The sequence below is a fragment of the Saccopteryx bilineata genome, chromosome 4, assembly GCF_036850765.1.
Source record: "Saccopteryx bilineata isolate mSacBil1 chromosome 4, mSacBil1_pri_phased_curated, whole genome shotgun sequence".
Lineage (NCBI taxonomy): Eukaryota > Metazoa > Chordata > Mammalia > Chiroptera > Emballonuridae > Saccopteryx > Saccopteryx bilineata.
In genome coordinates this window covers 70566823-70583696 of record NC_089493.1, presented here as the reverse complement: position 1 = coordinate 70583696, position 16874 = coordinate 70566823, and the positions used below count along the sequence as shown (strand labels likewise).

The 16874-nt window shown below is 35.4% G+C and overlaps 1 protein-coding gene across 2 annotated transcripts in view; it reads right to left on the bottom strand.

Moving 5' to 3' along the window:
- ATP8B4 (ATPase phospholipid transporting 8B4 (putative)) overlaps nucleotides 1-16874 on the bottom strand; it is a 277874-nt gene that overhangs the window by 87373 nt on the left and 173627 nt on the right. For both annotated transcript variants that reach the window (XM_066276448.1, XM_066276449.1), the window contains one exon: nucleotides 14099-14142. In XM_066276448.1, coding sequence (XP_066132545.1) covers nucleotides 14099-14142 — 44 coding nt within the window. The remainder of the gene's footprint in view (nucleotides 1-14098; nucleotides 14143-16874) is intronic.

Genomic DNA, 16874 nt, shown 5'->3' with positions numbered 1-16874 from the left:
AAGGAGAACAACACTGAGGAATCACACTACCTGATATCAAATTATACCACAAGGTCATGGTAATCAAAACAGGTTGATACCTGCATAAAAACAGACATATAGATCAATTGAACAAAATAGAGAGCCCAGAAATAAACCCATGTCTTTGTGGTCAATTAATATTTGACAAATGAGGAAAAAATATATAGTGAGGTAAAGATAATCTATTCAACAAGTGATGTTGGCAAAATTGGACAGACACATGCAAAATAATTAAATTAGACCACTTTATTATACCATACACAAGGATAAATGCAAAATGCATTCAAGAATTAAATATTAGACTCAAAACCATAAAAAACTTAGAAGAAAACATAGGCTGTAAAATTTCAGACATGTCTTATAGAAATATTTTTTCTGATATATCTCCTCGAGCAAGGGAAACATAAAAAATAAACAAATGGGACTACATTAAATTAAAAAGCTTTTTGCAAAGCAAAGAAAAGCATCAACAAAATGAAAAGACAACCCACTGAATGAGAGAACATATTCGCCAATGATACATCTGATTAAAGGGTTAATATCAAAAATTTATAAAGAACTTATACAACTCAGCACCAAAAAAAGGGAATCAATCCAATTTAAAAATGAGCAAAGGATCTGAATAGACACTTTTCCAAAGAAGACATACAGATGGACAATAGACATATGAAAAGATGCTCAATATCACTAACCATCAGAGAAATTCACATTAAAACCACAATGAGATTATCACCTCACACTTATCTGAATGTCTATCATCAAAACATCAAAAAAAGTATTGGTGAGGATGTGAAGAAAAGGGAACCCTTGTACACTGTTTGTGCAAATGCTGATTGTTGCAGCCACTGTGGAAAGCATTATGAATTTTTTTCAATGAATTAAAAATTAAACTGCCTTATTATCCAACAATTCTACTTCTTGGAATATATTCAAAGAAATCCAAAATACTAGTTTGAAAGAATATATGCAACCCTATGTTCATTGCAGTGTTATTCCAAGATCTAAAAACAGCCCAATTGGGCCCTGACCGGTTGGCTCAGTGGTAGAGCGCCGGCCTGGTGTGCAGGAGTCCCGGCCAGGGCATACAGGAGAAGCGGCCATCTGCTTCTCCACCCCTCCCCTTCTCCTTCCTCTCTGTTTCTCTCTTCCCCTCCCACAGCCAAGGCTCCATTGGAGCAAAGCTGGCCCCGGGCATTGAGGATGGCTCTGTGGCCTCTGCCTCAGGTGCTAGAATGGCTCTGGTTGCAACAGAGCAATGACCCAGATGGGCAGAGCATCACCCCCTGGTGGGCATGCTGGGTGGATCCCGGTCGGGCGCATGCGGGAGTCTGTCTGACTGCCTCCCCATTTCCAACTTCAGAAAAATACACACACACACACAAAAAAAAAAAAAAAAAAAAAAAAAAACAAAGAAAAAAACAGCCCAATTGTTGTACATTTACGCAATGGAACACTATTTGGCCATGAAAAATAAGGATATCTTATCTTTTGCTTCAGCATGGATGGAACTGGAAAGCATTATGCTAAGTGAAATAAGCCAATCATAAAAAGGCAAATACCATATGATTTCACATAAATGTGAAATCTAATGAACAAAATAAACCAACAAACAAAATAGAAACAGACTCATAAATACAGAGAACAGCCTGACAGCTATCAGAGGAGAGGAGGTTTGGGAGGTTGGATGAAAAAGGTGAAGGGATTAAGAAAAAACTCAGAGACACAGAAACAGCCTGGTGTTACAAGATGCAAAGGGGATGGGAGAGATGGAAGAGGATAAAGAGAGGATAAATAGTAATAGAAGGCAACTCGACTTAAAATGGTGAATACACAGTACAATATACAGATGATGTATTATAGAACTGTACACTTGAAACCTATGTAATTTTATTAACCAGTGTCACCTGCAATAAATTCAATAAAAAATTTTTAAAAGAATATGTGGAATATACATACAATGAAATATTTAGTCAAAAAGTAGAATTTCCAGTTTTTATGCTCAACATTAATGGACCTTAAGACCACTACCCTAAGTGAAGTGAGCCAATCACAAAAAATGAATACTTCCTGATTCCCTGTACCTGATGCATCTAATGTAATAAAACTCATAACAGAAACTAGAATGGTGGTTTCCAGAGTCTGAGGATGGGGAAATGGGGAGTTGTTGTTCAATGGGAATAGTTTTCAGTCATATAAGATGAAAACCTTCTGGATATCTGCTGTACAACATTGTAGTTATTGTTAACAGTAGCTCACTGTACACTTAAATATTTGTTGAGTAAAAAAAAAAAACAAGAAGAAAGAAATAAAGTTCAATAAAGAACAGAACAACATAGTGAAAGATAGTTCGATTATAAACAAGATTCTTATTAATTCATTGATTTCTGGAAAGCACAAAATGTAGTTGTAAATGTTTGTTACTCAAAGCACTAGTACTGTGATAATATCTTTGCAAAAACAGTTGATGGGAAATTACTTTGATAAACACTTTTTCTTGGAGACTGCAGAACAAAACTTTGTATTATATTCAAGTATATGGGAAGACCCATATAAAAGACACTCAGTTAAATGTGTTTATCACAGAATCATAGAGACTTATTCAATCAGATTGTTTTGTACATGTAATAAATTTTGAACAAAATATATTAAAAGGAAAAATGATCAACTCATTAGTCATTAGTAAAATACACACTGACCTTAGATTTCCCTGAGACCCTCCAGGTAAGAAAATGTGACTCAAAGAGATAATAGCCAGTCACACTGTTACTCAACTATAAACTGAAGAGATAGTTCTGAACAAATATCTCTTAACCCTTCTTGAAACTGGAGGATAAACTTCAGCCAAATAAGAGATAACTAAATTAACCATGGGAAAAGGACCAGTTAGTGGTCAACACTAAATCTCTTTAACTGAAAGATTAAGTCTAAAAGGAAAATAGAGATTAAATTAGCATGTTACAACAAAATATACTGGGTTAGGCAAAAGTAAGTCTACAGTTGTGCATACATGAAGCAGAGTTTATTATTGTATTATTATTTATTAAGCATTATATTATTTTCCATATGAATGATTATAAACATATTTTTACTAGAGCCTATATATATTATATACTTTGGATATGTAGAAAACAATTTAAAAAATGGGAAATGATTCTGATTTTCTCATTTTAACATTTGAAACTCAGAAGATATCATTTAAATATTTAAATCAACTAATAGAAAACTATATATATATTTAAGATTAAGAAGTAGTAGTAAAAAATAGAAAAATGTGAGAAAAAGAAGAATACAATAATTTCATCACTGTTCATATTAGGATATTGCGAGACATTTCCATAAGAAAAATAGAATTAAAAGTAATATATAAACTCTTGAAAGTATGTAGTACAAAAACAATGTAATACTTTCTTAAATATTGTAAGAAATGAAAACATTCAAAGAAAAGCATCTACATAAAGAATTATTAAAAATTATAAAGACACAAAATATAACCTAAAATATTAAAACAAAACTTAGATAAGATGTACCCAATGTTGATGGCCCATCACTTATTAAAAATTTGGGAGTCAATAGTGTGTGTGTGTATGCAATTTTATGCCATTATATGTACACTGAGTCTTTTGTGATTGGAGTGCATGTAAGTTTGCCATTCTGCTTGCTTAATTTTACTATTTTTTTTAAAAAAGTATTTATTTTAATGAGGTAAGAGAGAGAAGGGGTGGGAAAGAAGCAGGAAGTATCAACTCTCATATGTGCCTTGACCAGGCAAGCCCAGGGTTTTGAACTGGTGACCTCGGTCAATGCTTTATCCACCAAGCAAACATAGGTCAGGCCTTAATTTTACTATATAACTGTTATTTCTTTTACTTTTTTCTTTTTTTCTTTTTTTTTTCTTTTTTTTTTTTTGCAACAGAGACAAAGAACGAGACTGAGAGAGTGACAAATAGGAAAAGACAGGAAGGGAAAAAGATGAGAAGCATCAAGTCTTCATTGCAGCACCTTAGTTGTTCATTGATTGCTTTCTCATATATGCCTTGATAAGGGGGAGGGTGCCTCCAGCAGAGCAAGTAATTCCTTATTCAAGTCAGAGACCTTAGCTTTAAGCCAGCGACCTTTAGGCTACAGCCAGTGACCATGGGGTCATGTCTATGATCCCACACTCAAGCCAGTGACCCCGCACTCAAGCTGGTGAGCCCTCACTCAAGCTAGATGAGTCCGCACTCAAGCCAGCAACCTCAGGGTTTCAAATCTGGGTCCTCTGCATCCCAGGCCAATGCTCTGTCCACTGTGTCACTACCTGGTCATGCACTGACTGTTATTTCTTATCAATCTTTTGGATATATGCTATTCGCCTTATATGTGTCTATACTTCACTACAAAGCCTTTTAGAAATGAAACATAGTATAGATTAAATAAATAAGCAAACAAAAAGAGAATGAACACAATAACCAGTTTGAAAGTACTTTTTAAAAATTGGAATGCAAAGCAAAATCGAACCCTATGCTGTAGACAAGAGACAAGTCTAAAATAAAACCTTTCAGAAACAATGAAAATAAAAGGTGAGCAAATACAAATGAAAAAAAAACCCAGAAGTTATAATCTTAATATCAAATAAAGTTGAATTCAGGCCATGGAGAATTAAATGAGTCAAAGAAGAGCATTTTTAATGTTAAAATGCATAATTCATGATAAAAGTGTAATCATTATAAACATTAACACACCCTGTAATAGGAAAACAAGACAAAAATTTCAGGTTAAGTAGAAGTTAAAGAGAAAGAGGTTATCATAACAATGTAAATGACCTATTAAATCAACAGATAATATAGATAAAAGAGAAATAATTAAACAGAAAACCTAAATAATATCAATAATAAGACAGAACTAAATGACATTTACCTAATTTTATACTTTGAAAACAGAATATAATTATACATATGCTTTCTTTTTAAGGACCCTGGAACATCGATCATAATAAGTCAAAAAGTAAATGATAAAATTACAAAAAGTAGAAATAATACAAATATATTCTTTTATTAAAAGTACAATCAATCAAGTTTAAGGGGATAAGCCTGTACCACTTGAAAATATAAAACTCTTTAAAATTCATGGTTCAATACAAATATTTAAATTGAGATGATAAAAATAAAGATACTATCAGAAATTACATACTAAATCTGTGTGATAAAACTAAAGTAGTTTTCAGGGAAAATTAATTATGATAAATATTTGTATAAAAAGGGGAAGAATAAAAATAAATATTAAATATCCAAGTATAAAGTTGTGGGAAATATAACAAAAGAAACCTAAAGAGTGATGTCAGAGTAATGGCAGTTTAAAAGATACTCCTGATCTCTCCCCTTGAAATTTCAACAAATTAAATGACTATAACACAGTGAAGGAACCCCAGCTGGACTCGCAGGAATGCCAGAAAGATATAGGCACCAAATGGATTAAAGGTGGAACTAAGTGAAAAGGGGAATAAGAGATAAAATGCATTTGAGGTTGGCTCTAGGGAGCAGACAAACCCAGACTGGTTTATTTTTTTCTCTTCCACATTATGGGGAGGAAGGAAGCACAGGCTGTTTGGACTTTGTCTCAGTGGTACATAGAGGGGAACCCGGAGTGACTGGGTCTCCTACTGGGAGGAACGAGGAGATAAAAGGGGCAGAGGAGGAGATAAACCAAAGCAGGCAGAGCATGAGTTCATGGCCAGTGTACCCACAGTCTGCCTGAGCACACACTTGGCAGAGACAGAGAAACCTAAAGTGCAACCTATTGCTACCAGATCCTGCCTACCTTATTTTGCAGTACAGAGAATGACAGAGAAAAATGCATAGCTAGCTCTCCAGAGCCACTCTCTCCCTTGAAGACAGAGAGGCTCTTCATTAGGTCACCAGGTCTATTGAGATGTAGGGAGGAGCTCCGGAACCTAAAATCATCATTGCTAGAGCTGGAAAGCCGAAGTTGTAGAGGCCTCACATCATGCCACATCCACCAACGTGACTGTGGCCTTGTCTGTATCATTGTAACAGCACCATCTCAGGAGAGAACAATCCAGGAACTTCACAGAGCTAAAACTTGTAGTACAGCAACACTTATGGAAGAAACCTCTCAAAACCATAATTTATTTTTCCTTTTTTTCTCTTTTCTTCATTTTTTATCCTTTTATACTTTTTTCTCTTTCTCTCTTCTGAATTTCATTTACTATAAGTTTTATATAATTTACTCTTATTTTATTCTGGGTGTTTTGTTTTTCTTTTTTGTTCTGTTTTCCTTTTATTTTTCAGTCATTCTTTTCTGTGTTTTTTCTTCTTGGCATAATTATTTAAATTTTTATATTTTTATTGTGTTTTTTTAAGTTCTCATTTTTAGTTGATTTTTTGTTGTTGTTGTTGGGATTCTTAACAATACCACTCTCAAATACCATTAAAGAAGAATAAATCAAATACCATGGCTATACAGTCAGAGATGATGTAGTTCAAAAAATAAAATTAAAAACTTCAGAAAAAAATCTCAATCCCATGGAAACCTCAGAGTGAGATGATAGAGAATTTAAAATTGAATTTCTGAAAATATTTAATGAGATGCAAGAAGACACCAATAGGCAACTTAATGAGCTCCAAAAACAAAATGAACACCTCACCAAGGAGATTGAAATTTTAAAAACAGAGATGAAGAACTCAATACATGAATAGAAAACTGAGGCAGCAAGTTTGGCTAATAGAACAACCAGAGAGAGAGAAAAAATCAGTGATATCAAAGAAAGGCAACTTGAGATGCAACAGAGAGAAGAGGAGAGAGACTCATGAATTAAAAAAACAAAGAGAACTCTACAAGAATTATCTGACTCCATCAGAAAGAGCAATAATAGGCATATCAGAAGAAGGAGAAGGGAATGGAAAGCCTATTTACACAAATAATTGATGAGAACTTCCCAAGCCATTGAAAAGAGTTAGAGCCTTGAATCCAAAAAGCAAACAGAACACTGAGTTACTGCAACACAAACAGACCTACACCAAGGCACATCATAATAAAATTGTCAAAAGTCAATAACAAAGAAAGCATCCTCAAGGCAGCTAAGTAAAAAAAAGAACATAACATAAAGAAAAGTCCATTTGGTTACCATCAAACTTCTCTAAAAAAACTCTATAAGGCAGAAGAGAGTGAAACCAAACATTCAAAGTAATGAAAGAAAGGATTACCAACCAAGAATACTATATCTGTTGAAGTTATCCTTCAAATATGGAGAAATAAAACTTTACAAACATACAGAAGCTAAGGGAATGTATCACCAAAATAACCCCACTGCAGGAAATACTCAAGGACATTATTCAACTAGACACAAAGAACAAAACAAATCAAAACTACAGGTAAAAGCTCCAAAAAGGTCACAATAAAAACAAGGGTAATCTGTGACAACAATAACACAAAAGGAGAAAGGATAAAGATCTACAATAGTAAAGGAGGATGGAGTGCAAAAGCACTCATAAAACAAAAAACTCTTGTACATATGAACATATTTCTTTTAATAACTTCATGATAACCACCCATGAAAAACACTACTGAAACACACACTTTAGAAAAAGAAGAAACAGGAAAAAGAAGTATAAAATACCACTGAACAAATACTACTGACAAAAACAAAAAAAGAGAAAAACCAAACAATACACAGAGATATGAGAAAACAAAACATAAAATGGCTATAAGAAATCCCCAGCCCTGGTCAGTTGGCTCAGCTGTGGAGCATTAGCCCAGCATGTGGAAGTCCCAGGTTCAATTCCCAGCCTGGGCACACAGGAGACGTACCCACCTGCTTCTTCCCCCTTCCCCCTCCCCTTTCTCTCCATCTTTCTCTTCCTCTCCTGCAGCCAAGACTCCATTGGAGTAAAGTAGACCCAGGCACTGAGAATGGCTCCATGGCCTCCACCTCAGGTGCTAGAATAGCTCCAATTGCAGCAGAGCAATGCCTCAGAGGGGTCGAGCATCACCCCCTGGTGGGCATGCCAGGTGGATCCCTATCGGAAGCATGTAGGAGTCTGTCTGTCTGCCACTACCCACTTCTCACTTTGGAAAAAAAAATAGAATTCCCCAAATGTCAATAATTACCCTAAATGTAAATAGACTAAACTCACCAATAAAGAGGCACAAAGTAGCACATTGGGTCAAAAAGGAAAACCCAACTGTATGCTGCCTTCAAGAGACACATCTAAGTTACAAGAACAAAAGTAGACTCAAAGTGAAAAGTTGGAAAACAATTCTCCAAGCAAATAATATCCAAAGGAAAGCAGGTGTAGCCATACTTATATCTGATAATACAGGCTTCAAGACAACAAAGGTAACCAGAGACAAAGATAGGCATTTCATAACAATAAAGCAGACATTCTATCAAGAAGAAATAATACTTCTTAAAATATATGCACCGAACCAGGAACACCAAAATATGTAAGACAGCTACTAATTAATCTAAAAATAGAAGCAGACAGAAACACAGTCATCTTTAAAAATTCAACACACCATTGACAGCTTTAGACAGATCACCCAAACAGAAAATCAATACAGAATATCAGCCTTAAACGACACTCTCAAACAAATGGACATAATAGACATTTACAAGACATTTCATCCCAAAATGTCAGATTATACATTCTTCTTTAGTGTGCGTGAAACATTCTCAAGGATAAACCATATGTTGGGTCACAGAACTAACATCAACAAATTCAGGAAGATTGAAATTATATCAAGCATATTTTCTGATCATAGGCTTTGAAATTAGAATTTAATTGAAAAAAGGAACTAAAGAAGCCCACAAAACTGTGGAAATTAAAGAACACATTTCTAAAAAATTGACTGGGTCAAAGAAGAAATAAAAGCAAAGATCAAAGGATATATACAGACAAATGAAAATGACAACATGATGTACCAAAATTTCAGGGATGCAGCAAAAGCAGTAATAAGAAGAAAGTTTAGAGCATTACTGGCTTATATCAAGAAACAAGAGAGCCTGATCAGGAAGTGCTGCAGTGGATAGAGCATCAAACTGGGACACAGAAGACCCACGTTTGAAACCCCAAGGTCTCTGGCTTGAGCACAGGCTCATCTGGTTTGAGCAAGGCTCACCAGCTTAAGCCCAAGGTCACTGTCTTGAGCAAGGGATCACTCACTCTGCTTTAGTCTCCCAGTCAAGGCAAATATGAGAAAGTAATCAATGAACAACTAAGGTGCTGCAACAAAGAATTGATGCTTCTCATCTCTCTCCCTTCCTGTCGGTCTCTATCTGTCCTTTTCTTTGTCTCTCCCTGTCCCTGTTACATACACACACAAAAAAAAGAAATAAGAGGTATCCCAAGTAAACAACCTAACATCACACCTTAAGGAACTAGAAAAAAACAACAACAAAGGTAACCAAAGTCAGCAGAAGAATGGAAATAGTAAAAATTAGAGCAGAACTAAATGAAATAGAGAAAAAAACTATAGAAAAAATTAATACAACAATGAGCTGGTTCTTTGAAAAGATCAATAAAATTGAAAACCCCTGGCTAGAGTCACTAAGGAAAAAAGAAGAAGGACTCATATAAACAAAATCCAAAATGAAAGAGGAGAAATTACCACAGACATTATAGATATACAAAGAATTATAGTAGAATATTATGAAAGACTATTTGCCACCAAATTCAACAACCTAGAGGAAATAAATTCCTAGAACTATACAATCTCCCTAGACTGAGTCATGAAAAAGTTGAAAACCTTAATAGACCTACAAGCAGGGAGGAAATAGAAACAACTATCAAAAACCTCCCCCAAGCCTGACAAGGCAGTGGCGCAGTGAATAGAGCATTGGACTGGGATGTGGAGGACCCAGGTTCGAGACCCCGAGGTCGCTAGCTTGAGTGTGGGCTCATCTTGGTTTGAGCAAATCTCACCAGCTTGGATCCAAGGTCGCTGGCTCAAGCAAGGGGTTACTTGATCTGCTGAAAGCCCACAGTCAAGGCACATATGAGAAAGCAATCAATAAACAACTAAAGTGTTGCAACAAAAAACTGATGATTGATGCTTTTAATTTCTCTCCGTTTCTGTCTGTCTGACCCTATCAATCCCTCTCTCTGATTCTCTATCTGTCTCTGAAAAAAAAAAAAAAAAAAAAAACCTCCCCCATACAAAAGTCCAGGACCGAATGGTTATAATAATGAATTCTATTAAACATCCATCTATTTTTGGATGGATCTTGATAAAATTATATGGAGTGAAATAAGTAAATCAGAAAAAACTAAGAACTGCATGATTCCATACATAAGTGGGACATAAAAATGAGACTAAGAGACATGGACAAGAGTGTGGTGGTTACGGGAGAGGAGAAGAGAGAGAGGGAGAGGAGGGAGGGCAGGGGCACAAAGAAAACCAGATAGAAGGTGACAGAGGACAATTTGACTTTGGGTGATGGGTATGCAACATAATTGAATGACAAGATAACCTGGAGATGTTTTCCTTTGAACATATGTACCCTGATTTATTAATGTCACCCCATTAAAATTAATAAAAATTTATTTTAAAAATCCAAAGAAGATTTGGTACCTATTCTTCTTAAAGTTTTCCAAAAATTAGAAAATCAATACTCCCCAACACATGTTATGAGGCCAACTTAACCCTCATACCAAAACTGGGCAAGGACAACACAAATAAAGAAAACTGCAGACCAATATCTCTAATGAATATAGATGCAAAAATCGTAAACAAAATACTAGCAAATTGAATACAACAACACATTAAAAAAACTCATCATGATCAAGTAAGATTCATTGCAAGAGCACAAGGATGGTTCAACATATGGAAACCGATCAACATAATACACCACATCAACAAAACAAAGAACAAAAGTCATGTGATATAGAAAAGGCATTCAATAAGACACAACATCCTTTTATGTTTAAAACACTCAATAAAATCAAAATAGAAGGAAAGTACCTCAATATAATAAAGGCCATATATGACAAACCATCATCAAATATCATACTCAATGGTGAAAAAATGAAGGTTTTTCCTCTAAAATCAGGAATAAGACAAAGCTGCCCACTCTCTCCACTCATTCAAAATAGTCCTGGAAGTTTTAGCCAGAGCGATCAGGCAAGAGAAAGAAATAAAAGGCATGCATATCAGGAAAGAAGTAATAAAGGTATCATTTTTGTAGATGACATGATCCTGTATCTAGAAAACTCCAAAGACTCCACCAAAATACTATTAGAAACAATAAACCAATACAGTAAAGTCACAGGATACAAAGTCAATATACAACAGTCTATTGCTAGTCTATATTTGAACAATGAAACTTTAAAAAATAAACTCAAGAAAATTCCTTTCACAATTGCAACAACAAAAAACACCTAGGAATAAACTTAAGAAAGGATGTGGCCCTGGCCGGTCAGCTCAGCGGTAGAGTGTCAGCCTGGCATGTAGAAGTCCCGGGTTCAATTCCTGGCCAGAGCACACAGGAGAAGCGCCCATCTGCTTCTCCACCCTTCCCCCTCTCCTTTCTCTCTGTCTCTCTCTTCTCCCCCTACCCCCGCAGTCAAGGCTCCATTGGAGCAAAGTTGGCCCAGGCACTGAGGATGGCGCCATGGCCTCTGCCTCAGGCCCTAGAATGGCTCCAATTGGGTGATGGGTATACAACATAATCAATGGTTCAAATGCTATAGAAATGTTTACCTACAACTTATATACTCTTGTTGATCAATGTGGTCCTGTTAAATTTAATTTTCTAAATAAAATTTTTTAAAAAAGAAGAAGCCTGAAGAGTAAAGAAGAAGGCATTAATAAAGATAAAAGAAGAATTTACTGATTAAAACACAAGAAAAGAAAATGTAAATAATAAATAAGTTCAAAATCTGTACTTTTTTGTGAGACAAGGTGGCAACTTTCTACCATAATAAAAAAAAAACAAAATCATGATCAAAAAATAAGAAATGAGGAAAATAAATATCCACTGATAAAGAAGAAATTAAAAGAATAATAAGAAATCTCTTGGCTCAACTCCGTACAAATAAATATAAAAATCCTATCAAATTTAAAAATATTCTAGGAAAATATAATGTCCCAAACCATTCCAGAAGACATAAAAATTCTTTTTTTTTAAATTCAGTAACAAGAGGGGAGGCAGAGATAGACTCCCATATGCACCTTGACCAGGATCCACCCAGCAAATGCACTAGGGGGTGATGCTCTGCCATCTGGGGCATTGCTCCGTTGCTCAGCAATTGAGCTCTTCTTAACTCCTGAGGTGAAAGCCATGGGGCCATCCTTAGCACTTGTGGCCACTTGCTCCAACTGAGTTATGGCTGCAAGAGGGGGAGAGAAAGAGAGAGAAGCAAGAGGGGCCGGGTGGAGAAGCAGATGAGCACTTATTTTGTGTGCCCTGACCAGGAACTGAACCTGGGACATCCATATGCTGGGCCAATGTTCTATCACTGAGCCAACTGGCTAGAGACTAAGACATAGAAGTTATAAACACATAACTAGTATAGAAAAGATGATAGGATTATCAAAGAGCTACCACCTCAACAGCACCAGGTCTACATGATTTTACAGGAGAATTCTGTGAAAACTTAAAGGCACAGATCATTTTAATGTTATATAAATTTTCCTACAAAATATTAAAATAAGGAAAAAACATTGTTTCTGAAGCTAATACAACATTGGTAGCAAAGCAAACAATACCCTCAAAATTAACATTGGGGACTGATGTATCTTACAAATACAGTGTACATAGCTAAATAAAGCATTAGCAAACAGAGTCTAGTAGCTCATAAAAAAATAAATTAATTTAACAAGTGACATTCATTCTCAGAAACCATGGATGGATGATAATCCAATAGAAAAGTGGGTAAAAAATTATAAACCAGAAGTTCACAGAAAAGAAAAAAACAATAGACTATTGAAAGTTTGAAAAGATGTTGAACCTCACTTGTAATAAGAGAAATCAAAATTAGAAGCATTTAGATATACTGTTTTTACATAGTTTGTCAATGATAAAAAATTTTGATAAAATATTGTGTTGGTGAGGGTATTTGTGGGAGGTAAATTGATATAAATTCTATAAAGGATGATCTGGCAATATTTATCAAATTACAAATACACATACCTTTTGAGTTAGCAATTCACTTCTAAAAATAAAACTTGTTAGAGATTATAGGATCCTTGTGAAACAGCATAGATATGCACTGTTTTTTTTTTGCTGCATTTTCTCACTAAAATATTGAAAATATCTTAAAAGTCCAATAGTGTCTCCTTACATAAATTATAGAACATCAATATAACAAAATACTATTCCGTCATTAAAAAAAAATAAAGGAGCACTTTTTTAAAACTGATCTAGAAAAAATCTCCTAGACACATTGTTGAGAAAGAAAGTTGCAGAACAAAATATCTATGCTACCATAAAAAAGTGGAGAAATATATTTGCTTGTATAGACATAAATATCTCTAATAAAAAATTTTTAAAAAGGCCCTGGCCGGTTGGCTCAGTGGTAGAGCGTCAGCCTGGTGTGCAGGAGTCCCGGGTTCGATTCCTGGCCAGGGCACACAGGAGAGGCGCCCATCTGCTTCTCCACCTCTCCCCCTCTCCTTCCTCTCTGTCTCTCTCTTCCCCTCCCGCAGCCAAGGCTCCATTGGAGCAAAGATGGCCCGGGCGCTGGGGATGGCTCCTTGGCCTCTGCCCCAGGCGATAGAGTGGCTCTGGTCGCAACAGAGTGACGCCCCAGAGGGGCAGAGCATCGCCCCCTGGTGGGCAGAGCGTCGCCCCCTGGTGGGCGTGCCGGGTGGATCCTGGTCGGGCGCATGCGGGAGTCTGACTGCCTCCTCGTTTCCAGCTTTGGAAAAATTAAAAAAAAAAATTTAAAAAAAAACAGTGGGAACTTTGTGGTTGAGGAACCTGTAGAAGAAGGAATTTTGAACTATCTGAATCTATTTTTTTAATGTTATATATCTCATCTGGTCGTAGTGGAAATCAGGTGTCTAGGAACTCATCATTTTTTAAAATCTCATACAAGTTGAAATTAAAAGTAGCAATGATATTTTATCACCTCCACACCTTAGTTATGTCTGTCTTCTGACCCAGGTCATCATACACTTCACCTGCCAAACAAAAATTGAGAATTAAAGATAAATTGAAACTAGATTTAGACATTCAGTCTTAAGCAATACACTTATTTATTAAAGCACCACAACTGGATGGCAGTATGAGTTCAAGTGTAGATTTTTTTTAAGAGTGTTTTCAAATTGTAACCTAGGCATGGCAATCTACACAGAGAGACATCCATGTTTGGCCAAGGTAGAGCTAACATTCAGTATGCATTTAAACAAAATATAAAACTTGCTATCCTATTTTTTTGAAATTATCATTCTGTCATTACATTATCTATGATGTTTGTAAGAGGCAAATTTTGTATTCTACTTTATCTCCACTGTTGAGGAATCCAAAATTATATCTGATACAGACCGATTCTCACTAATGTTAGAGCTTGGCAAGTACCTCTGTCTATTTTGACTGGGGCCAGCTACATCTGTGTAACATGCAGGTCAGATGAGCATAAAAACTTTAAACAATGTCAGTGCCTTCTGAAGGCATAGCACAAAACCACATATGTGCCAGATATTTAAAAAGAACATTTCTTAGTATGAAGCAATATGTGATTCTTATAGCTACATTAATTTCTTAGTATGAAGCAATAAGTGATTCTTATAGCTACATTATAAAATACAGGACATTTACAGAAGAAAATAAAAATTGTTAATATCGACACCACCCAGACACAACCAATATTTCTAGAGTGTTGTTTTCAAGTTAATTATATATGTGTGTGTGTTTTGTGTATCTGTTTGTGTGTGTACATATATTTACCATACTATTCATAAGTGTCTGCTTCCTGTTCTTTTTTCAATTCCTGGCAATGTAAGAATTCCTCCTGCCATTAAAAATTCTTCGTGAATCTAATTTTGAATGGTGTATGACAGTTCATGTAGCATAATTTATTTTATCCTATCTGGAGGCCTTTAAGATTTTTCTAGTTTTTGCTTGGCTTTAGAAGGTTTAATATTACTTGCCAGGATTATAATTCTTGTAATAATAATACAATTATTTGCATCAATTCTGCACCAGGCACTTACATTATCACTAATCTTTATGACAAACTTGCCAGATGAAGATTTTTATTCCTGTTTGAGTGAACCAAAGAACTAAGTTCAAAGTAACATGACTAAGGTAAAATTGTAAAGTCAGCATAGTGGATTTTTGAACCTAAGTCTCTTTTCACCATATGGTGTTTTGACAAAAAAAAAAAAAAAACAAAAAAAACACTTAATCAACAGTTATTTGTTGTTTTTTTCTGGGGCTCAGATCTCCATCTGAGATGCTGTGTGGCTACTAGTAGGAGTCCCTTAGCTAGTGAATGAACCTAACCAAACTTATGGAATTTAAATCTCACTCTCCATGAGCTTATGTTCCAATCATTACCCCATATGCTGCAATAATTCTAATAAATGATAAAAACAAAATGAAACTATGTCTTTGTGTAAAATGGTCTCCCCCAAAGAAAGCTCACTTTTAAGGCTGTGATTGGAGTGAAGAAAAATTAAAGAGGTCTAAGAGCCAGCAAATAGAAGATTTAGATAAATGAGACTGGAATGTCAAAATTTCCCAAAGCCTGAATTTATGATATAAACGAAACCAACATGTATAAAAACAGGAAGAAGGTACTCTGAAATATTCTGAGTGTTTTAATAAAAATGTATTTTAATGACATTATCAATGTATTATAAATTATTATGGCATATAAATTAAGGGTTTAAAGGAGTTATTTAAATATTTTAGTTACTTTCCCACAGTTTATGAAGGAAATTATAATCTATCATAAGACTTGGGAGTTTGGAGATTTTCAAAGATCTTGGGATATATACTTTGTGAAAATCAAAAGCTTTCTCTAAAAATATCCTTGTGACAAACAGCTCTACAAACAAATCTTGGTCCACATGTCTGATAATTTTCTTAGCATAATTTTGTAGATGCAACTTATTATTTTATTATTAAATTATGTCATAGTAAAATAATTCCAAAGGCCTCCCAAATTCAAAATATCTCCAATACTCTAAAATTTTCCAATTTAAACCACTCTTTGGGTTGAGGTGATATTTTTAGAAAGCACTTAAAAATAATGCCCAAAATAACTTTTTAAGGAAAGGTTATTATGATAGCGATATACAAAATGCACAGTGTAAGTGAGACCTTATAGAAGCCCAGGTTGAAAACCAACTGGTCCACTACAGAGAAAGGAGACATGGGGAAACCATGGAGACAAAGGAGAGATGAGGAAACCATGGTGACCATGGGTTCCAGGAATGGGTTGGAAGAGGGAGGTCAAGAGACAGGAGAGTTATAAAAAATCAATTTTTGTATTTTAGTTTTTTGTTCAAGGTCAAATCCTGCTTTAAAATATTCAGGAGTATGAGAAGTGTCCCATCTTCTTGGACTTCCTTTACTTCCTGAGATTTCTGTGTGGAGAAACTGGACACTCAGAATCCAGAGAAGTGAGAATTCCAGGGGAACCTGGCAGAAACCTGCAGAGCTTCCACACTCTCAGCAGAAGGAACTGTATGTTAAGTGGACAAAGACTGGGTGACAGAGTTCACCTATAAATAGAATGCTTGAAGTCCACATTGAGAGCAGGTGTCCCGACAAAATCATACAATCAGGAACTGCATATTGATGAACTTGCTTGTCTGGCCACTCAGAGTAGCCCTCTACAGCCTGAATTCTCAGGAATGAATAGTAAATGGTCACAAACACAGGCACTAACATCAATTGCAGAGCT